The sequence below is a fragment of the Salvelinus namaycush genome, chromosome 22 (genome assembly GCF_016432855.1).
Source record: "Salvelinus namaycush isolate Seneca chromosome 22, SaNama_1.0, whole genome shotgun sequence".
Lineage (NCBI taxonomy): Eukaryota > Metazoa > Chordata > Actinopteri > Salmoniformes > Salmonidae > Salvelinus > Salvelinus namaycush.
Window position 1 is genome coordinate 17,944,811 of NC_052328.1, and position 24,195 is coordinate 17,969,005.

General features: G+C 42.4%; 1 protein-coding gene across 1 annotated transcript in view; it reads left to right on the forward strand.

The window, feature by feature from the left end:
* Positions 1-24,195, forward strand: part of kcnq5a (potassium voltage-gated channel, KQT-like subfamily, member 5a) — a 110,387-nt gene that overhangs the window by 81,222 nt on the left and 4,970 nt on the right. Inside the window, exons 6-14 of the mRNA XM_038960538.1 lie at positions 396-506; positions 618-713; positions 3,292-3,386; positions 4,515-4,541; positions 6,365-6,421; positions 8,127-8,362; positions 10,023-10,131; positions 13,281-13,412; positions 18,876-19,002. Coding sequence (XP_038816466.1) covers positions 396-506; positions 618-713; positions 3,292-3,386; positions 4,515-4,541; positions 6,365-6,421; positions 8,127-8,362; positions 10,023-10,131; positions 13,281-13,412; positions 18,876-19,002 — 990 coding nt within the window. The remainder of the gene's footprint in view (positions 1-395; positions 507-617; positions 714-3,291; positions 3,387-4,514; positions 4,542-6,364; positions 6,422-8,126; positions 8,363-10,022; positions 10,132-13,280; positions 13,413-18,875; positions 19,003-24,195) is intronic.

The window sequence follows — 24,195 nt, forward strand, 5'->3', positions numbered from 1 at the left end:
GGCACCACTTACCAGACTTTATACAATGTCGACACAAACAATGAATGCCCACTGCTTCAGACCTGCTAAAATTACCCAATTGATGAATGTACTTTACAGTGTCTGTCAGGGGAGACTGGGTTATTAGATGTGCAAGGGGAGACAGGGACAGGGAGAGAAAGGAGGTCACTGAAATACACAACACACAAAAGTGCAGTGTTTTTCAAACCTAGTCCAGGAGGGCTCTATAGGGTGGATCTTTCTATTCAGGAAGGAATTGACTGAATTGAAAATGGAATTTACCTAAATAAAGGGGTAAATAATTTACCTCTGTGCATCTTGTGGGGCTGTGGGAGTTACAGTGTAACTATTGTATTGTGACTTCTGAACTCTGTGATGATGATGTGTGTGTCTAGATCACTCTGACAACCATCGGCTACGGAGACAAGACTCCTCAGACGTGGACGGGTCGTCTGATCTCAGCTGGCTTTGCTCTGATGGGGATCTCCTTCTTCGCCCTGCCTGCCGTGAGACACAGACAACCACACAGACACACACACACAGTTTGAAGTTCATTCACCAAACGTGGTGTCAAGACCCCCAGATTCAGTCCATCGTGTGTATGTGTGTGTGTACAGGGTATCCTGGGCTCAGGCTTTGCCCTGAAGGTACAGGAGCAGCACAGACAAAAACACTTTGAGAAGAGGAGGAACCCAGCAGCCAGCCTCATCCAGGTACACAACACACACTAACAAGTTTATCACCAGACATGCTATAACTGTTCCATTGGAGGCTGGTGAGGGGAGGAAGGCTGATAATGGTGGAAGGATTGGAGTGAATGGAATGGTATCAAACACATGAAAAACCAGGTATTTGATGTGTTTGATATCATTCCATTAATTCTGTTCTAACCATTACTATGATCCCGTCTTCCCCGTTTACAGTGCCACCTGCTACCACTGAACTGTTCTCTCTGTGTGTGTGTGTGTGTGTGTGTGTGTGTGTGTGTGTGTGTGTGTGTGTGTGTGTGTGTGTGTGTGTGTGTGTGTGTGTGTGTGTGTGTTTGTGTGTGTGTGTGTGTGTGTGTGTGTGTGTGTGTGTGTGTGTGTGTGTGTGTGTGTGTGTGTGTGTGTGTGTGTGTGTGTGTGTGTGTGTGTGTGTGTGTGTGTGTGTGTGTGTGAGAAAGTGAACATGCCCACGTGTCTTTGTATCAGAGTGTGTGTGTTTATATACAGTACCAATCAATAATAATAGTGAAGACATCAAAACTATGAAAGAACACATATGGAATCATGAAGTAACCAAAAAAGTGTTAAACAAATTAAAATACATTTTATATTTGAGATTCTTCAAAGTAGCCACCCTTTGCCTTGATGACAGCTTTATCAAATAGGGCTATCTTCTGTATACCACTCCTACCTTGTCACAACTCAACTGATTGGCTCAAATGCATAAAGAAGGAAAGAAATTCCACAAATGAACTTTTAACAAGGCACACATGTTAATTGAAATGCATTCCAGGTGACGACCTCATGAAGCTGGTTGAGAGAATGCCAAGAGTGTGCAAAGCTCCCATCAAGGCAAAGGCTGGTTACTTTGAAGAATCTCAAATATCAAATATTTTTTGATTTGTTTAACACTTTTTTGGTTACCACATGTTTCCATATGTGTTATGTCATAGTTTTGATGTCTTCACTATTATTCTCCAATGTAGAAAATAGTCAAAATAAAGAAAAACCCTTGAATGAGTAGCTGTGTCCAAACTTCTGACTGGTACTGTATGTGTATGCGTGAGTGTAGAAACATGCACGTGTGTGTACAGTATGTGTGTGTGTTCGTGCGTGTGTTTGTGTGTAGTCGATACCTAATCGTGGCTGAGACTCTTTGTACTCTCTCAGGTCCAAAGGAAATACAGAGGTGATATTTATGAGCTGTTTCCACTAGAGCCCAGGGTGGATTTCCCTCTACGCAATAGCTCATCCTATCAGACAAGACCTGGACTATTACAATACCCCATCAACGCAACATACACAATGAACTCAAAAACAAACACAAAACACACACACATCTTGTTTTTCAAGAGATTTTAACATCAAGCAGAAAAAACCCGATTAGGCTACTCGTTTGATTCATGTATTCAATTTAGCTCCCCTTTTCCACCGCTTTAAGGCCCGCAAACAAGCAACTCCATTTGCTCTATTCATCATTTCTGTATAGTATGGCTGAGTTGATAAGGACCTCAACACTTCTTCATCTGACCAGATATCTTCTCTCGACAGATGGACTTACATCTGCAGTCGGCAGGAATGTGTTATCTCTGTTGTTTGTTAGCCCCTGGTATTTCGCTTTGTATATACACTGAGTGTACAAAACATTAGGAACACCTTCCCCCCTTTTGCCCTCAAAACAGCCTCAAAGCATGGACCAATATGGCAAAAGCGTTCCACAGAGATGCTGACCCATGTTGACTCCAATGCTTCCCACAGTTGTGTCAAGTTTGCTGGATGTCCTTTGGGTGGTGGACCATTCTTGATACACACAGGAAACTGTTGACCGTGAAACATCCAGCAGCGATGCAGTTCTCAACACAAACTGGTGCGTCTACCGTACCCCCGTTCAAAGGCACTTAAATGTCTTGCCCATTCAGCCTCTGAGTGGCACACATACACAATCCATGTCTAAATTGTGTCAAGGCTTAAAAATCCTCTGTTAAACTGTCCCCTCCCATTCATCGACACTGATTGAAGTTAGATTTAACAAGTGACATCAATAAGGGATCATAGCTTTTACCTGGATTCACCAGGTTAATCCATGTGGACAAGCAGGTGTTCTTAATGTTTTGTACACTCTTTGTATGTGTGTCTGTCTGTGTATGTGTTGTGCACCTCTATCCGTGTGTGTATGATTACGTGTACCCTATCTCCTCACCATGTTGCCATTGCTCCCGTCTATGTATGTCTCTCTATGCGTGTCACCTCATATCCCAGGCTGCTTGGCGTCTCTACTCCACCGACGGTGCCCGTACCTACCTCAGTGCCACGTGGCAGCACTACCAGGGCGCCCACTCCCCCTTCAGGCATGTATCCCCCCCTCCCCATGATGCCTTGACACCACCGGTTTTACTAATCACTCTCTTTGTTTTATTTCTCTTTCTTTCTTTCTTACCCCAATCCCCCTTCCTCCCTCCTCCGTTCCCTCTGGCCTTGTTGTATTTTTTATTTTTTATTATCCCCCTGTTCTCCCACCCTCCCCTCTCTCTCTCTCTCTCTCTCTGTGTGTTTTTCTTTTGTTTTCTGTTGACTCTGCACGTAGTGTGTCTGGCGTAGTTATGCTGCTGATGAGAACTCGGTTTCCATAGCTACATGGAAGCCTCATTTGAAGGCGTTGCATACCTGCAGTCCTGCAAAGTAGGTAACAACTAAAGTACGGCTGCTGCTCTGCTCTCTTCCTATTTGGTCTCTGTGCTCCTCTAGTTTTTTCCACAATTTCCTGCTCTACTTTTTTAGCGGTTGGTCTCTTGTGGATATTTCTCCCTAATTGAGTTTTAATCAGCTCGTCAACTCCTTTTGACATTCCTTCCTATAGTTATTTTGCTGTTATTATAATTTGATACTTGTATGGTTACAATACTTTCATATGGACTTTTTTTTTAAGGCTCACAGTCATCAAATATTCCAATATTTCCAGGCGCCCACACACAAAGAACCAACTCACAAATACTTTGCTTTCAATTAATTAATTTAAACATTGAAAGTAAAACAGAGTGTACAAACATGAACATTTTCCAGCTTATGTTGTCCAGGAATGACATCCATGTCTTCTCTGTAGATTTTAGGGTGTGTTTAAGGACACATGGAAATATTCACAGGATGACCTGCTTTATCGCTCGCTCTTTCTCACGCAAACATACACATACATACCCTATAGGTCTACATCCAGTGTGGGCGCAAACACAAACATCTGCTTTTTCAATCACAAATACACACACACCCCACTGGGCACAGAAGTCAGTTCAACGTCTAGCTTTGAATTACCTTTGGTTGAGTTGTCAACTAATGTGAATTCAACGTGAAATAAACACAAAATATCACCAATATCCATATTAATTCAATGTCATCACATATCCTTTTTGGGATGAAATGACGTGCAAACAACATTGATTCAACCAGTTTTTGCCCAGGGACACACACCTTTCTATCTTCTATCTCTGTCTGCCGGTGCTTTCCGAGCCCAGTTGAGTGGCACAGCTATTGCTTGCATGTATGCCTGCTGCAATGTTCTGTAAACTAGTTGACAAAATTGGTCTTGCACAAGGCTTTGACTGTAGTGGTTTGTGTTCTTCATGCCTGACGGTTTGTCTTCTGACATCATGTCTCGCATGCGATACACACAGGGAGGACGTTACAGTATGAAGCTGGCTGACTTCTTCATCTCTCTGTCCCTGTGTGTGGTGTAGGGAGACCCTGTAGACTCTGTCATTAACGACTGATATCTCTTCCTTTGTCTCTCTCCTCTCTTCTCACTAACACCTAAAGGAAAGAACAGGGTGAGACGATTAGCAGGTTTGTAGCTCTCGCCTCTACACACCACGCAATGGTTCATTCAAAGACATTCACTCTAAAAAGAAGACATATGCTGGTTGATAAACGTGTTGAAACTGAACCCTTGTTTTCAAATTGTTTTGAAAGTCACTGTTTGACCAGAGCACTCACCTGGTGTCCCTGGTCAGAATCAGTCCCTGGTCAGAGGGGAACAACAGTGCTATGAAAGTCGCCGTCCTGGTTTGAGAAAAGGCTCTCTAGTGTAGCAGCCTCTGTCTCTCAGAGCACCATGGTCTCTCTTGGCTCCTGGCTTTCCAAGCCACCATGACTGGAGTACCACTTTTCTCTGTCTCTGCCGTGTTTGAGAGAGTATCTGAGTGTGTTTCTTTGCTTACTGTGTGTGTGTGTGTGTGTGTGTGTGTGTGTGTGTGTGTGTGTGTGTGTGTGTGTGTGTGTGTGTGTGTGTGTGTGTGTGTGTGTGTGTGTGTGTGTGTGTGTGTGTGTGTGTGTGTGTGTGTGTGTGTTTCTACGATATGTGTGTGTTATGTGCAAACCAGCGTCTGTACCGTGTCTGCACCATGACGCACGTTTTCCATTCCAAGGGTATTTATTTAACTTGTCAAACACCAGTCTCGGTCGGCAGGCCGAGAGACAAGGAGAGGAGGAGGGAGAGACAGAGAGATCTGTGACTTTAAGTATGATTTCAGGTTATTGTTTTTACAATACAGGGCTCCTTTAGCAACGGTGGATTTATCGTGTCATGCCAGTGCAGCTAAATTTGGACTTTATGTTGAGAGACATATGCACAGCACATGCGGAGGCACACACACACACACACACACACACACACACACACACACACACACACACACACACACACACACACACACACACACACACACACACACACACACACACACACACACCAAACTGTCATTCCCTGCTAATCCTCCAAGCTGTTAGAAGTCATGAGGTTTTCTATGCTTTCATTGGCTTCTCAAGTAACTTGTGTTGTGGTTTAGTCAATTAGGCGAGAGCTTTTGAAATCATAATTATAGCCCAGCTTTTCATACCCTAAAATGTATACTATACAATTAGCTGTATAATAGGATTTTTCCTCAGCATCGCTCACATCAACGGTTGAGAACTTAGGTAATGTTGTAATTGCTTTACAGTAGCAAATTAGTCTGGTAAAACTGACTTATATACTCAACAGGCACTAAAAAACTAAACACTGTGTGTGTGTGTGTGTGTGTGTGTGTGTGTGTGTGTGTGTGTGTGTGTGTGTGTGTGTGTGTGTGTGTGTGTGTGTGTGTGTGTGTGTGTGTGTGGGTGGGTGGTCTGTTTATATGTGTGAGAGTATGAGAATTGGGGTGTGTCTGCTTATTCTGCTCTTTTCACAACTTCTGACTTCTGACTATCTAGAATGTAAAGACACAACCACCATAAATGACTCTCATGGTTTGTATTGCAACTCCTACAGCTAAAGGTGTGAGCTACTGTATATAATCAGACCATAGAATGCGAGATCTACTGTATAATCGGCAGTTTATAGTTCTGACCACAGGAGGTTGGTGGCACATTAATTGGGGAGAACGGGCTGGTGGTAATGACTGGAGCAGAATCAGTGGAATGGTATCAAATACATCAAACACATGGTTTCCAGGTGTTTGATGCCATTCCATTTGCTCCGTTCAGGACATTATTATGAACTGTTCTCCTCTCAGCAACCTCCACTGCTTCTGACGGTATTGACCGTACAGATGTCTCTCGTCCCTCCCTTCCCCACTCCTTGGTGTTTTAACCCCTTCCTCCTCTATCTGTCTTCCTCCCTACCTCCCTAGTAAGGGTCATAGTAATAGGAGGCGCTTCAGAAGGTATTACGCATGGAAATTTAGGAAGTACCCACTACCCAGCATCCTCTCCTCCCTGGTCACATGATCTCTGGGAATGCTGACTAACTGCCAGGTGCATGGAGGATGATGAGAGAACCCCAAAACTGCCATCTACCCCCTCCCCATTAAATAATTGTATTAGCCCTTTGCTTGTCTAATGGGACTGCTGCCTGTTACATGTTGCCTGTTGGTTTCGACCTCCACCTCCCTTGGACCACCTTATCAGACACAACCCCTAAATAACTGTATCCCGGTCCCCTTATATAGCGGAAGTAGTTCTGTGTGTAGAAATTAGAACTCTTAACAAAGTCTTTCATCGCCATAAAATCTACAGTCCATCTAGACCTCCATTTGTCTGCTGAGGTCTCTTGGCTTGGCTGCATGGTGCCACTGCATGTCCTCATAAAAATGGTCACCACCACCCCGACTGACCTTTGACCCTACTCATCCCACACGGCATTGATACATCTTCCTTTACCTAGGCTTGGGGAAGGTCCCTGTTATCATGAATAACTTCCTAATGGTTACTGGAGCGCAATATTCCCTCCTGAAGTTTCCACAGAAACTGGGAGTTTGCTCACTGATCATTGGTGCCTGAAGAATCAAGCCTGACCATTGGGCCTGCTGTCACGCCATCTGATTGGTTCACAGCGTTGCATGCTTCTCTTGTTGTCACGGCAGGGGTTAGGGTGTGTCTCAGGTATAGGCTGTCAGCATCTCCCACCCATCTATAAAGCTACAGTATGTCTAAGCACAGGCTCACTGGCACAATACAGGTCTAAGTGTCCTAGAGATACTGAGATACTAGCTTACAGTATAAGTAGGAAGAGTGCTTCTATGCATCTGTATAAATTGTAAATCTTGCGGTGTTCCTTGGTTATTGTCTTTGTCTTGGAACACTGATCAGTGTCCTACTACTGCCTTTGACCTCTACAACAGTAGTCCCCAAGAGCTACTATAGAGGTCCTGGAGAGCTACAAGGTGTTTACCCTCTTAGAAAAAAAGAACATTACAGCCTTATTCTAAGGCTGTAACGTAACAAAATTTGGAAAAAGTCAAAGGGTCTGAACTTTCCAAAGGCACTGTTTAACCTTGTATTAGTGGTGGGTTCCACTAGAAACCAAAAAGAGTGCTTTTCAGAGGGTTCTCATATGGAGACAATTGAATAACCCTTTATGGTTCTAAGTAGTAACTTATTTTCAAAATGTTTAGGCTTTTGTTTCTGCCCAGCTGATTCAGCTCCTTCAGTGCTGGTCTGGCGTTAGCTGATTAAACTCAACTCTGCGATTTACGATAGAGTTGAGCGTCGACTAGGTTGGGCGGATTGGAGCTCCGACATCACATAACATTTTAATCATAAACTACTGATTTCAGAACCAAAGAATAGCTTGCAATTACACACAACATTGTTCGTAAATCGTGGAGTTTAGTCGGCTAGGCTGGAGCAAAAGCCTGCACACCCTATATCTCCTCGGGACCAGGGGACCAGGGACCACTGTCTTAGAGAGTAGATGGGGTACTCTTAGTGTATTGTGGATGAGGTAAGCATGTTTGTAATGTTTGAGAAAAGGACAATACACTGCACTACACTGTGACTACACTCTGTCTGCACACATTTGTCTCTCTCAGGGGGAATGCATAATAAGAGGCTTTTGCTCACTCTCTCTCGCTCTCTCCCTCTTCCTCTCTGTCTTTCTGTCTCTCTCTTTAGTACTAAGTTGAGCTTTAAGGAGCGGGTACGTATGGCAAGCCCTCGCGGCCAGAGCATGAAGAGCCGCCAGACGTCCATCAACAATGATCGGCGCTGTTCCCCGGGCAACAATGTGGCGGGCGCTGAGACGCGCAGCAGCCCTGCCAAGGTGCAGAAGAGCTGGAGCTTCAATGACCGCACCCGCTTTAGACCCTCCTTACGCCTTAAGAGCCAATCACGCACCGCGCCCTCCGAAGGTGAGTGGAGAGGATGTGTGCCTCTGTGTGTGTGTGGGGGGGGGGGGGGGTTACGTGAATGTGTGTGCATGCGTGCGTACGTACGTGTGTATACGGTATGCGCTTTTTTCCCCACAAGGGTAGATTAATGAGTCAAGACTTACAATCCACAGAAGTTGCAATATCCTCCAACATGTCATGTGGAGTTCCAGTCCACTGCCATATACCAAACATTACGAACACCTTCCTAATATTTAGTTGCACCCCCGACTTTTGCCTTCAGAACAGCCTCAATTCGTCGGAGCATGAACTCTACAAGGTGCCGAAAATGTGCTGGCCCATGTTGACTCCAATGCCTCCAACAGTTGTGTCAGGTTGACTGGTTATCCTTACACATAGACAATCAATTGTCTTTAACCTGTCTCCTCCCCTTCATCTACACTGATTGAAGTTAGATTTAACAAGTGACGTCAAGAAGGCATCATAGCTTTCAGCTGGATTCACCTGGTCAGTCTGTCATGAAAACAGCAGGTGTTCTTAATGTTTTGTATACTCAGTATATGTCTGTTTGTGTATGTGTTTTGCACCTCTATCTGTGTGTGTATGATTACGTGTACCCCATCTCTTCACCATGTTACAATTTCTGTCTGTGTCTGTCTGCACGTGTCACCTTGTACCCCGGGCTGCTTGGCGTCTCTACTCCACCGACGGTGCCCCCGTACCTATTTGGCACCCCAAGTTTTCTGAGCAAAAAATTATCATATTTGTTTTGTAACTTTTTTTTTTTCAATTTTCATTGTTGGACATAAAAGACTAACAACACCAGGAAATCAGCTCCAATTGATTTTAATTGATGAAATCTGTTCCCAATCTTATTCCCACGCACAATAGAGAGATAAGTGATTGTGTACAAATGTAAGCAAGGTTTGAAATTATCATGTTTTAGTCAAACATATCTGTTTGGCCTTCTTGAGGTCAATTTGCAGTCTACAAATTATTTTTAATTATGTTCCAGCCCCCTGACTATTTAAGTGGATTTAACAAATGACATCAAAAAGGGATCGTCGCTTTCACCTGGATTCACTTGGTCAGTCTATGTCATGGAAAGAGCAGGTGTTCTTAATGTTTTGTATACTCAGTGTATTAACCTCTACTGTAACAGAGAATTCAAGCTGTATGTAACCTTCTAATAGAGGGGGGAAGTGCTTGGCTGAGCAGTTCCCTGTTTCTGTCACCCTGCCTCTCCCCTGTATATCTATGCTCTTTATCTGTGCTCTTCAGGACACGTATCCTATTAAAAATCAATATGACCTGAGAAACTCTGAGTACTCTCATATTGTTGGCTAGATGATGTATGCATCCTCCGCCCATCACGCATACAAGCTGAGTCGACAATTATTGACCATTCCTAGAGATCCAATTTTCATTTGAGGAGAAAATGGAAAGCTACAAACTTATTTTGAAATATTATATTGTGGAGTTTCAGCTTGGAGCTGAAGTCTGTAAGGAAGGAAGAATTATTTGGACACCTTAAATTTAGAATGCATTCTCTTTTGTAATTATGACCGGGGGAAGAGATGCGACGGTGAGGGGTTTAAAGAGCCAATTGGAAGCTGACTAGTGGGCTATGGCAGTATAAGAGACAAGTACATTTGACACCACCCCTCTTTCTGTATCTCAGTGGACACAGGAATGGGGAATGATGACACGTTCGACGACAGGGGATGCCACTGTGATGTCACCATGGAGGACATATCAGCTCCACTGAAGGCTGTCATCAGAGCCGTCAGGTGAGTGCTGTTCTCTCTGCTACCACGGCAAGCAATACCGATGCACCAAGTCTGCAAACAACAGAACGCTGAACAGCTTCTGCCCCCAAGCCATAACACTGCTAAATAGTTAATTAAACAGTTCATCAAATAGCTACCCGGACTATCCGCATTGACCCTTGTTGCACTAACTTCTTTGACTCATCACATATGCTGCTGCTACTGTTTACTATCTGTCACTTTATTCCTAATTATATGTACATATCTACCTCAATTACCTCGTACCCCTGCCCATTGACTCTGTACTGGTACTCCTTGTATATAGCAGTGGAGGCTGATAAGTGGAGGAAGGCTCATAATAATGGGTGGAACAGCATTTTACTTTTCTATTACTTCTCTATTTTCTTTCTCTCTGCATTGTTGGTAAGAGCCCGTAAGTAAGAATTGAATTGTTAGTCCACACCTGTTGTTTATGATTTATCTATATCTCTATACAAATCTCTATGTAGACTTGTGTTTTCTTACACAATCCTTTGTAAAAATGTTCTTTCTATTTTGTTCAGGACATGGCTGTTGTAAACAGTGTACATAGCGAATGCATACACTACAACAATCGTAAACATAGACATATATTGTAAGAATATATATCTGAGCCTTCCAGGTTCTTAGATACAGATCCAGAGCATGGACCTCCTCTATGTTGTTCTAGCCCGATCGTTCACATACTCTCACAGGGCAAGACCTGTGGATACTACAGTACTGTGGTTGTCTGCCTGACCAGGGAGGTGTTTCCGCTGTCAGTCTCTGTCAGTCCACAGTCTACTGCTGTGAGGCTCTGTGGTGCTTCAGGGGATTCTGTTTACCCAGTGAGAGGTCAGGGAGTACAGTTTTGGGGGCTGTGTTTTTTGTTACAGCTGTCCAGTTACTCACTCTCGCACCAGCAACGTGTCTCTGTTTACTAATGTGGCCACCCTAATGGTACTGTCTCTCCCTCTCCTCCCCCCTCTCCCTCACTCACCACCTCTCACTCTCTTTTTTACTACCTCATCTCTCTCTTTCTCTCTCCCTACCTCCCTCCCACTCTCCATTTTCCTTTACCTCCCCCTCTCCCTCACCTCTCTCTGACGGTGTTGGAAGATGTCCTATTTTGATTGGCTGCCAACACCCCAATTCCCAACACCAGGTTGTTGCTCCAGAGGACCCCCTCTCCCCTGGCCCAGCCTGCCCGCTCAGCAGGCCCCCTCAATGGGCAACGGGAGTGGAGACATGCCCCTGGCTTTCCCAGGGTGTCAGGTTGACACCCTCTCAGTCAGAACTATTATTGCAGCAGCTCATCTGTCATGATGGTTTCCATTTATACAGTGAGGATAATGAGCAACTGGAGCAATTCTGAAGCCATCAGGGGGTCAGAATGAACCAACTGTAGATCCACTTACCTGCATCAATATTATTTACCCAGCAGTAGTTGTACTTGTACAGTACATTAAGGTTGAGGGATAATACAATTCTAGCGTGGATTGGTTTCAAAATAGCTCTGTCAGGTTTTGTTGACATGAGCTAAGGTTTCATAATGTTCTTGTGAAAATATCAGAGTAATATTTTTTTAACCGATGCTCCGAAAATAAAAGGTAAAGGCCAGGGGTTGGAACCAAAATTATTTTCCAGTCGTTTAGTTCTGAACAGAACCATCCGTTCCACTGTTCTGACCAGCCAAATAATGTTCTGAACCGTTTCAAACCCCCCAAAATACCTGTTTATATCATTCCTTTCTGTTCCTTTTTAAACCTCTGAAATCATCGTTTTTTTTTACATTTAGCTCAACATTAAATTACTTAATGAATTATGCAGTGCAGATAGGGCAGCTTGCTATGGAGCAGGCAAGCTGTAGCTCAGTGAGTTGTTTGTATTTGTGATGGAAAGACAAGTGTAGAGCACGAGATGCATCTAACATTTTGCAGGTTGGGAGAGAGTGAAAGAGGAGGCTTGGCTTGAAGAGCTGGGAATTTTGTGATGACATGCATTATCTGATTTAGGCCCACAGAATTATACCTACGCAGGAGCAGCTTCTATGGAAGAACTTTGAATGTCTTTGAACTTCAGAGTTGGATTAACGTTGGACCAGAGAAGCTAGCTAGCTAACAAGCTTGTGTGTGCAGAGTGGCACACAAATTAAAAACACATCTTCCCTTTATGTAGTTAATAATCCAATGTGAAATGTGATAACTATAGTATCCCTAACTAAATGTAATTCTTTTCCGGGTTTTCGGTTTTGTTCACCGAACCAGTTCCAACACCTGGTGAATAAGTTTTTAAACAAATTAGAATGGAAATGAAAAGGAGAAGAACCATCGAAACGAAAGGAGGAGGGGGTGAACAATGGGAGTTCTTGACTTTAGATTTTTTTTAAATAATAATAATTATATATATATATAATGTAAATGTGATGGAACTTACAATGTATGATATTAATCAATTTTCAAAATAATAAAGATAGCCCAAAATTTTTTTGAGCAACAACAGTTGTGACTGCTTCACGTGATGTATTGTTGTCTCTACCTTCTTGCCCTTTGTGCTGTTGTCTGCGCCCAATAATGTTTGTACCATGTTTTGTGTTGCTACCATGTTGTTGTTATGTTGTGTTGCTACCATGCTGTGTTGACATGTGTTGCTGACATGCTGTTGTTGTCTTAGGTCTCTCTTTATGTAGTGTTGTGGTGTCTCTCTTGTCTTGATGTGTGTTTTGTCCTATATTTATATTTCATTTTTAATCCCACCCCCTGGTCCTGCAGGAGGCCTTTTGCCTTTTGGTAGGCCATCATTGTAAATAAGAATTTTTTCTTAACTGACTTAACTTAGTTAAACTGTTCTTAACTTAGTTAAATAAAGGTTAAATAAAATAAAATAAAAAGTTACAAAAACAAGAAGTGATGAAAATAACTGATTGTATCTCAAGATTGATAAAATAAACTGAGAAATATTTTTTTAAAGCTGATCTTGTTTTAAAAAATGTTTAAATACAAAAATAAAGGCTACAATAACAACTGTCAGCTTCTTGCCAACATACAGGGTTATGCATAGTTAAGCTCTTGTTACCCTCTAGTGGCTGACTAAGAGATGACAAGTAGAACATTGACGGATCTCTGTGTGATTCCCCCTACTTTTCCACTCAGGATCATGAAGTTTCATGTAGCAAAGAAGAAGTTTAAGGAGACTCTGCGTCCATACGATGTGAAGGATGTGATAGAGCAGTACTCTGCAGGACACCTGGATATGCTCTGCAGAATCAAGAGTCTACAGACTAGGTGAGATGCACAGACACACACTCTTAGAAAAAAAGGAGCTATCCAGAACCTAAAAGGGTTCTTCAGCTGTGCCCATAGGAGAATCCTTTGAAGAACCCTTTTGGTTCCAGGTAGAACACTTTTGGGTTTCATTTAGAACCCTTTCCACAGATGGTTCTACATGGAACCCAAAAGGGTTCTACGTGGAAACAAAAAGTGTTCTCCCGGGAACCAAAAATGGATCTCCTATAGGGACAGCCGAGGAACCCTTTTGGAACCCTTTTTTTCTAAGAGTGCACACAATACACACACAAGCAGACACACAGACACTGAAACACACACACTCACACACCTTTCTATATACGTATGTTCACCTTCTCCACTTCATTAACGTGTGTGTTTGCGTGTGTGTATATATCTGACCCTCCTATGTACCTCTCCCTCCCAGGCTGAGCCCCCCCCCCCCCCCCCCCCCCCGCACTTATATTACAACCAGGCCAGGAGGAAGCGCATGCCAGGGACGAAGTCTGACTCAGGGTTAGACAACCCCCCCACCCCCTCCCGCCTAACATAGGCCAAATTGTAGACATCTCATGCATCTCTATGTGTGACTCTTGCATTGCGTTATTGTCTGAGACTAACCAACCATAACATTTCAGGAGTTTGGATTGTTGTCTTCGGTTACATCAGTGATATAATCCTGTTAGACATGGCATTACATTGTGTACTTTTACTGATTAATAGAGTGGAATCTACTAGCGGATTCTAGTAGTTAGTCTGTTTTGGAGAATGTAATTGTGGCGGGTACGTGCTGCCTGTAGTTGTCCTTTTTTGCTACGCTTCAAGAGTCTGAGTGTGTGTGCGTGCGTGTGTGTGTGTGTGTGTTGTATCTGACCCCCATGTCTCTCTCATACAGACTGGACACTGGAGTGGGCCACACCCTGAGCAGCAAACCCAGGAACATGTCCTCCCCCTCCCTGCACTTATATTACAGCCAGGCCAGGAGGAAGTCCGCCCCAGGGATGAAGTCCCCAGGGTTAGACAACCCCCCTCCCACACCAACCCCTAATAACATAAACCCCCAAGCCACTACCCCCAACTCCACCCTGTCCCCAATCCCTCACACAGAAGACAGAGTTTGAAAGGAGATGGTGCTATGTCAATGTGTCCATCAGGGAGCACAAAGCCTGTGTTTCTAGATCCACAGAGACAGGATAGGTTTAAAGGTGAAATGGTGATGGCTCAACCTGCAGGCTTCCAATGGGACTAGAATAGTTTCTACCATATTGCTTACACTATCCAGTTACTTTTAGATCTTTTGATTTCGTTCACCATAGTTCTGTATATTGACTAGAAAGGAGACACTGCTTTCACTGAAGCAACCCAGTTGTAGGAGCTTTGGACTCCCTGATGACATATGCTTTCTAACCAATGGACGCATTCAACTAGTAGATGTTACGTGTGTAACATCTCACCAAGCGTGTGGTAGAAGAAAAGCTGTTATGAATGTGTGGTCTGTTTCAAATCTTTTGCATGTTGCTGTGCTTCGGGGACATAGATTGACAGCTGCTGCTGTATCTTTACTAACATAATTTTCCTCCTTCAAAGGATTGGCTAATGACTAAGGATTTTGTCAACCAGAGGCCGGTTGGATGAACTATAGGAGGGCGGGCTCATTGTAATAGCTGGAATGGAATAGTATCAAACACATCAAACATATGGAAACTACATGTTCGACTCTGTTCCATGAATTCCATTCCAGCCATTACAATGAGCCTATCCTCCTATAGCTCCTCCCACCAGTCTCCTCTGCTCTCTACATGGATATTTTGTGAACACAGAGAATGGCTGTAGTTACTAGTTGGGGCAGATTGTTGTTTTTTATCATGCACTTGTTAAAGGAATTAGATTCCTATGTGTTCGTTAACCAATTCAATTATAACAAAGCAAACACTCTGTCCGTTTCTAAGAATTTGTAAGATTCTTATTTGCATAAAATAGACAAAGACCAGTGTCCAAATGAATCAATAACTTTATTCTCGAGAGAGCTCTACTCAAAATACCATGTACATTAGTTTATATATCACACATAGCGTCATAGCGTCCTAAATGTCCCTCCTTCTCTCCGACAAGAACAAAGCTGATTTAAAAGTCCATTCCAACACACTAACGCACATACATTACACACTATATCTGGATTATCTCCTGAAGTCTCACCACAGTTTATTACCACTTAGCTGACAGTTCCAGTCCCCCCCAGATACGGAAAACCTGGAGGAGCTTTCGCTGTCTTGTCTTATCTCCACAGAGTTATAGCTGGGTCGGTTCAAACATAGGTTAATGATCCACTTAGTTTTCTTTAGGCACACTGTAGATTGCATTGTAGTTGATTTAAAATGTCGTTTAGAAACAATGTATGATTGTGTTTTAACTATAGCCTGCCCTCACAAAAACACACATGTCAAATTTGCAGTTTTTACATGTGAATGTGTGTTTAATTTCACATGTGAAACTGCAGATTAGATTTTTACATGTGATTGTTTTTGCACATTTGAACTTGAAATTCCACATGTGAGAGTGAAAATCAAATTTTCAGTTTCACACATGTAAGAAAATTCTCCTGATTTGAAAAATGTTTGTTAACATGTTGCAGTAGCAATGTTTCCACAGGTGGAATTAGGGTGACCACATTTAAAAAGCTCAAATGTGGGACAAGGGCATGGTTATGCGGGACATTTGCGGAACAGTGGACAGAATAATTTTTTGCTAATGGTTAATGGATCACTTTCAAATGCTACATACATTTTTGGATATATAAACTAATTAAATGTACCCATTGATTTTTGTTTTATATAACTTGTAAATAAATGTCTCATGTTGTAGCCCACCAGAACCCAAAATATAAGCTTGTTTCACTCCAATGTTTGTAAACAAAGTACATTTTTTAATTAATACTTTTTTAAAAACACCATATAGCCTAAAAACATGGTTAAAACTATAATTTTGATATCATGGATGGTCAATATCAAGCAAAACTACAGAAGTAGAGGAGACAATTATAAGTATTGTAAACAGAAATAATGATAGCGAAAGCAAAACATAAACCCTAAAGTATTGATAGCAAAACAAAATATTGCATGGAAACCACTTCTTGCAGTTTTCCATATCTTTGGTGATGTTACCCTGGCCTTTGCTTTCGCTGCCTTGTTTACAGTTGCAAGTTTTTGCACATTCATTCCAGCAACATAGCACCCTGCATCCCCCTGTTGGTTTGCCTCGGAAGCTAAGCAGGGTCGGCCCTGACCGGTCCCCGGATGGGAGCAGGGCCAGCGCCAAAAGGAATCAGTTGGAGGGACCTTTGATTTCCTTAGGCGGTCATGTTTTTCCAGGGACCTCCTATGTGTGCACACGCTTGCACGTTCATAATTGTTTTAATGAGTGTTAAAGTAAAGACCATAGGCAGCTCGTGAGGTTCAAGTTTGAGGAAGCTTACAATTTCTTCTACCATTTCTACCGATCTGCGTGCCAGTTATGATTATATTTATGTGTGCATTTTCGTGGAACAGTTTCATTTAAATAATAACGTTTTCGTTTCTCAAAATCATTGTCACCTGGTTAATCATAAAAAGTTAAACGATAAAAATCTAAAAGTTAAAGAAGCTGTCACTAGCGAACTAGCAATATTATATCTATCTAGATTTCTGCCCCGCGAGAATACGACAGATTCAGGTCAGAAAACCACCTCCTCCTTTATTTTCAAGTTTTCCACTCCGCTAGCCAGCACCTCGCCTAATAGGTGTGCGTTTCTTTTTCTTCTAGATTTTGCTCTTTCTCACCTAGGCTTGGTGATCATCCAGGCCGGGAGTTTTGGAAATATTTTTCATATACTGAGGAACTATCATTAGCAATGGATGTTAAAAAAACATACTTCTGTGTGAGGTGAAGAAAAAATGACTAAGCTCCGCTTATTAGGGGTGGACGTGATGAGTTATGACAATCAGAAATGCAGCAGGCCAAGGAGGCCTACTTCTTTGTGCTCAGGTGCACGTGCTCACTCAACATTATCAGGAAAGAGAAAACCAGACACGTGCTCATTGCTCACATGGAGCACTCCAAACAAAATACAAAATATATATATATATTTTTTTTACAAAACTAGTAATGGTTATGAAATAAAACAAAATGTGTTTCTCACAAATGGAGCAGGTTGTGAACTCCGAGAATGACTGTAGCATAAGTAAAACATGCATTAGCAGAAATTCATGTAACCAAATGATGGGGGATTAACTGTACATTTTCACGACCTACTGGTGACACAAGTTATTGGGAATTGATCAAACAAATAAACAATCAAAGGAAAAACAATTCACACAATAAAACAACGAATGTGCCAGAATTGGCGGGAGACAGCTGAGCGCATTCTGGATAGAGATACGCCATATCTTTGCCACACACCACTCCACTTCTTCATGCAACATTTTCAATTATACTCAAGACACATTATCTTCACATATATTTTAGATGTGTATCACTGACAGCCACAACTCAATCAGCTAGACCTATTGCCACGCGCGTTAACCAAATTGCGGGCTTCCCAAATAGGCATAGGCCTAAACGATTGTGATTTGAAACAATACAGAGCTATTTATAAAATAAATAAATAAAATAAGCTAATGATCCTCTGTGGCTAAGTCATGCTCCCTGGTGAATAATTTTTTATAATTGTATTTAGACAGGAGTAATTATAGCCTATTATGGCGAAATATCCATTTATTTTAGGGGACTCCAGCATCCTAACAACTTTCCTTTCCAATTCGCAAGAGGCTGAACCCAGAGATCCGTATATAATGACGAGATGCACATGTCTCCACCCTAAAAATGGAAGTTTTTGTTCCAAAGGCGGAAGGCAGGCGAAAACCTTAGGTCTGCATATTATGCCCATAGAAACACATTGGGCTTATTCTGGACAAATTTTGGCGAGAGTGAGCCCTCTCGCTTCGCCTCTTCCTCTCTGATAAGTCACTGGAGAAAGCATGCGAGCTAGTGAAACAGCGCCCCTCTATATGTAGCCCATGTACAATATTTGATTCTGTCTGGCCAGAAATAGTATGACATGCCTTATTAATTTGGTCCAGACAGCATCAGATACTTGGTCTAGAAATACTGAGACAGAGGGGCACTGTTTCGCTGGCTCTGATGCTTTAAATTAGATTGTCTTTCTGTCGCGGTGCGTCTCGGTCAAATAACATTTGATTTGGATGTGCTAGGAGGTGCAGACCTGAATGGGTGACCAGATGTAGCTGAAAGTGGGAAGATTTACGAGTGAAAGAAATGCCACATGTGGGGAATTATTTTTGTCAAGAAAGGAAAAAGTACATGTGAAACTTCACACGTAAAACCACCTGTCTGACCCATGTGAAAATATAATGTACCAACTGGCTATCAAAGTCCACTATTTAATTCAATGAAATGTGTGTATCATAGGGTGGATCAGATACTGGGTAAGGGCCAGATCTCCATGGACAAAAGGATCAGGGACAAGCTTCACCCTGATGGGGACACACTGGAGGACATGAGTATGCTGGGACGTGTGTGTAAAGTGCAGAGACAGGTGAGCGTTTGAGCCAATTATACTGAACAAAAATATAAACGCAACATGTAAAGTGTTGGTCCTATGTTTCATGAGCTGAAATAAAATATCCCAGAAATTAGTGAGCATTTCTCTTTTGCAAAGATAATCCATGAACCTGACAGGTGTGGCATATCAAGAAGCTGATAAAACAGCACGATCAATACACAGGTGCACCATGTGCTTGGGACAATAATAGGCCACTCTAAAATGTGCAGTTTTGTCACACAGCACAATGCCACAGATGTCAAAGTTTTGAGGGAGAGTGCAATTGGCATGCTGACTGCAGGAATGTCCAAAAGAGCTGTTTCCAGAGAATTTAATGTTCATTTCACTACCATAAGCCGTCTCCAACGTTGTTTTTGAGAATTTGTCAGTATGTCCAACTGACATCACAACCGCAGACCACATGTAACCACCCCAGCTCAGGGCCTCCACATCCAGCTTCTTCACCTGTGGGATCATCTGAGACCAGCCACCCAGACAGCTGATGAAACTGTGGGTTTACACAACGGAAGAATTTCTGCACAAACTGTCAGAAATCGTCTCAGGGAAGCTCATCTGCATGATCGTGTTCCTCACCAGGGTCTTGACCTGACTGCAGTTCGGCGTCGTAACTGACTTCAGTGGACAAATGCTCACTTTCGATGGCCAGTCAAAAGTTTGGACACACCTACTCATTCAAGGGTTTTTCTTATTTTTTACTATTTTCTACATTGTAGAATAATAGTGAAGACATCAGAACTATGAAATAGCACACATGGAATCATGTAGTAGCCAAAAAAGTGTTAAACAAATCAAAATATATTTTAGATTTTAGATTCTTCAAAGTAGCCACCCTTTGCCTTGATGACAGCTTTGCACACTCTTGGCATTCTCTCAACCAGCTTCACCTGGAATGCTTTTCCATCAGTATTGAAGGAGTTCCCACATATGCTGAGAACTTGTTGGCTGCTTTTCCTTCACTCTCATCCCAAACCATCTCAATTGGGTTTAGGTTGGGTGATTGTGGAGGCCAGGTCATCTGATACAGCACTCCATCACTCTCCTTCTTGGTCAAATAGCCCTTACACAGCCTGGAGGTGTGTTGGGTCATTGTCCTGTTGAAAAACAAATGATAGTCCCACTATGAGCAAACCAGATGGGATTGCTACAGAATCAAATCAAATCAAAGTTTATTTGTCACGTGCGCCGAATACAACAGGTGTAGTAGACCTTACAGTGAAATGCTTACTTACAGGCTCTAACCAATAGTGCGAATAAAAGGTGTGTGTGTGTGTGGTGTGTGTGTGTGTGTGTGTGTGTGTGTGTGTGTGTGTGTGTGTGTGTGTGTGTGTGTGTGTGTGTGTGTGTGTGTGTGTGTGTGGGGGGGGGTAAGTAAAGAAATAAAACAACAGTAAAAATACATTTGAAAATAAGAGTAGCAAGGCTATATACAGACACCGGTTAGTCAGGCTTATTGAGGTAGTTTGTACATGTAGGTATGGTTAAAGTGACTATGCATATATGATGAACAGAGAGTAGCAGTGGCGTAAAAGGAGGGGTTGGCGGGAGGTGGGACACAATGCAGATAGCCCAGTTAGCCAATGTGCGGGAGCACTGGTTGGTCAGGCCAATTGAGGTAGTATGTACATGGATGTATGGTTAAAGTGACTATGCATATAAGATAAACAGAGAGTAGCAGCAGCGTAAAAGAGGTGTTGGGGGGGGGGGGGGGGGACACAATGTAAATAGTCCGGGTAACCATTGGTTACCTGTTCAGAAGTCTTATGGCTTGGGGGTAAAAACTGTTGTGAAGCCTTTTTGTCCTAGACTTGGCACTCCGGTACCGCTTGCCAGGCGGTAGTAGAGAGAACAGTCTATGACTGGGGTGGCTGGGGTCTTTGACAATTTTTAGGGCCTTCCTCTGACACCGCCTGGTGTAGAGGTCCTGGATGGCAGGCAGCTTTGCCCCAGTAATGTATTGGGCCGTACGCACTACCCTCTGAATTGCCTTGCGGTCAGAGGCCGAGCAATTGCCGTACCAGTCAATGATGCAACCGGTCAGGATGCTCTCGATGTTGCAGCTGTAGAACCTTTTGAGGATCTCAGGACCCATGCCAAATCTTTTTAGTTTCCTGAGGGGGAATAAGCTTTGTCGTGCTGTGGTAGTCATGCTGGTTAAGTGTGCCTTGAATTCTAAATAAATCACAGACAGTGTAACCAGCAAAGCAACCCCACACCATCACACCACCTCCATGCTTCATGGTGGAAACCACACATGCGGATATCATCCATTCACCTACTCTGCATCTCACAAAGACATGGTTGCTCGTGTTTCTTGGCCCAAGCAAGTCTCTTCTTCTTATTGGTGTCCTTTAGCAGTTGTTTCTTTGCAGAAATTCGACCATGAAGACCTGATTCACGCAGTCTCCTCTGATAATGTTGATGTTGAGAGGTGTCTGTTACTTGAACTCTGTGAAACATTTATTTGGGTTTCAATTTCTGAGGCTCGTAACTCTAATGAACTTATCCTCTGCGGCAGAGGTAACTCTGGGTCTTCCTTTCCTGAGTCGGTCCTCATGAGAGCCAGTTTCATGATAGCGCTTGATGGTTCTTGCGACTGCACTTGGAGAAACTTTCAAAGTTATTGAAATGTTCTGGACTGACTGACCTTCAAAGTAAAGTAATGATGGACTGTCGTTTCTCTTTGCTTATTTGAGCTGTACTTGTCATAATATGGACTTGGTATTTTACCAAATAGGGCTATCTTCTCTATACCACCCCTACCTTGTCACAACACAACTGATTGGCTCAAACGCATTAAGAAGGAAAGAAATTCCACAAATTAACTTTAAACACTTCTTAAAGTGTTTGCAAAGTGCCAAGTGTTTGCAAAGCTGTCATCAAGCTACTTTGAAGAATCTCAAATATAAAGTATATTTTGATTTGTTTTTTGGTTAGTACATGAATCCATATGTGTTATTTCATTGTTTGGATGTCTTCACTATTATTCTACAATGTAGAAAATAGTAAAGATAAAGAAAAAACCTGGAATGAGTAGGTGTGTCAACTTTTGACTGGTACTGTATGTATATGTGATGGGATGTATAGACATTATGGACAGTATGTGGATAGAATATGTAGTATATCTGTAGAATATGTATATAGAATAGTATACATACAGCAATAGTTGAATAGAATGGCCTTGACTAGACTACAGTATATACTGTACATATGGCAGACAGCATGTATGGCTTCGTGTGGGCAAGCGGTTTTCTGATGTCAACATTGTGAACAGAGTTCCCCATGATGGCGGTGGGGTTATGGTATGGGCCAGAATAAGCTACGGACAACAAACACAATTGCATTTTATCGATGGCAATTTGAATGCACAGAGATACCGTGACGAAATCCTGAGGCGCATTGTCGTGCCAATCATCCGCCGCCATCACCTAATTTTTCTGCATGACAATGCACTGCCCCATGTTGCAAGGGTCTGTACATAATTCCTGGAAGTTGAAAATGTCCCAGTTCCTCCATGGCCTGCATACTCACCAGACAAGTCTCCCATTGAGCATGTTTGGGATGCTCTGGATTGACGTGTACGACTGCTTGTTCCAGTTCCCGCCAATATCAAGCAATTTCGCACTGCCATTGAAGAGTGGGACAACATTCCACAGGCCACAATCAACAGCCTGATCAACTCTATTCGAAGTAGATGTGTTTTTTTTTTTTGTTTTTTTTTAATCTTTATTTTAACAGGGAAAACAGACTGAGACCTAGATCTCTTTTACGGCTGTGCCCTGTGTAAACATGTTGACATGTACAGTTTTAGACATACAGACAAGAACATTTCAAAACATACACAATTCAACAGAAACAATCACAGACAACATCATATTGACCCTCCATAAACATTTTAAAATGGGCAAGGGACACCAGAGTGTCTAACTTAAGTTGGATCTGCAGTTTGTTCCATAAATAAGGTGCAAAGGAACTGAAGGCAGTCCTACCCAACTCTGTGGAGACCGCAGGAGTCTCTAATGTAATCCACATCTGTGATCTGGTTTTAAAATTAGTACATCTTATGGAAATTAATGATGATATATATGGAGGTAGTTTTAAAAGAAGTGCTTTATAAATAAACAAGAGAGCATGTTGCTCTCGCCTCACAGATAGAGAGACCCAACCCACATGTTGATATAGGATACAGTGATGAGTTCTGTAACTATCACCCGTGATAAACCTGAGTGCACAATGGTAAATAGCATCCAGTGGTTTTAATGTGTTTGCCGATGCATGCATATAGATAATATCACCATAATCTAAAACGGACATAAAAGTAGCCTGCACAATTTTTTTCCTATTTACAGAGGACAGACAAGCCCTGTTTCTGTAAAGGAATCCTATCTTGAATTTGAGCTTTTTTCCCAATTCAGTAACATGTTTTTTAAAAGAAAGCCTATCATCTAACCATACCCCTAAGTATTTATATGCAGAGACCTTATTGATTTGAGTACCATCCAAGCTAGTGATTACAAACGTGTTTCTAACTGGGAGTTTAGACCTAGAAAAAAACATGACATTTGTTTTCTTAGCGTTTAAAACAAGTTTAAGCTGTAAAAGAGACCCCTGTAGTATCCTAAAATCAGACTCCAACTGCATTAAAGCTTGGTCCGCTGTTGGAGCAATAGAGTACATAACTGTGTCATCTGCATATAAATGGAATTTACAATATCTGACATCATCACCAATGTTGTTTATATAAAGTGAGAACAATAGTGGGCCAATTATTGAACCCTGAGGGACCCCTTTAAGTAACTGTAAGGGGTCAGACTTGACCCCATCGACCATGACGGCTTGAGTTCTATCTTTAAGATAGTCATAAAACCATCGGCAGGCATCAGTGCCCAGTCCTATAGATGACAGCTTACTCAAAAGGATAGCATGGTCTACAGTGTCAAAAGCTTTTGACAAATCTACAAACAACGCAGCACAGTGCTTTCTATCGTCTAAGGCATTTGCAATATCATTTACAACAAGCATAGTGGCCGATGTGGTACTGTGTTTAGATCTAAAACCAGATTGATTGGTACTAAGAATACTGTTAGCAGAAAGAAAAGATTGTAACTGTTTGTTGACTATAGATTCTAGAATCTTTACCAGACAAGGGAGCCTAGAGATGGGTCGATA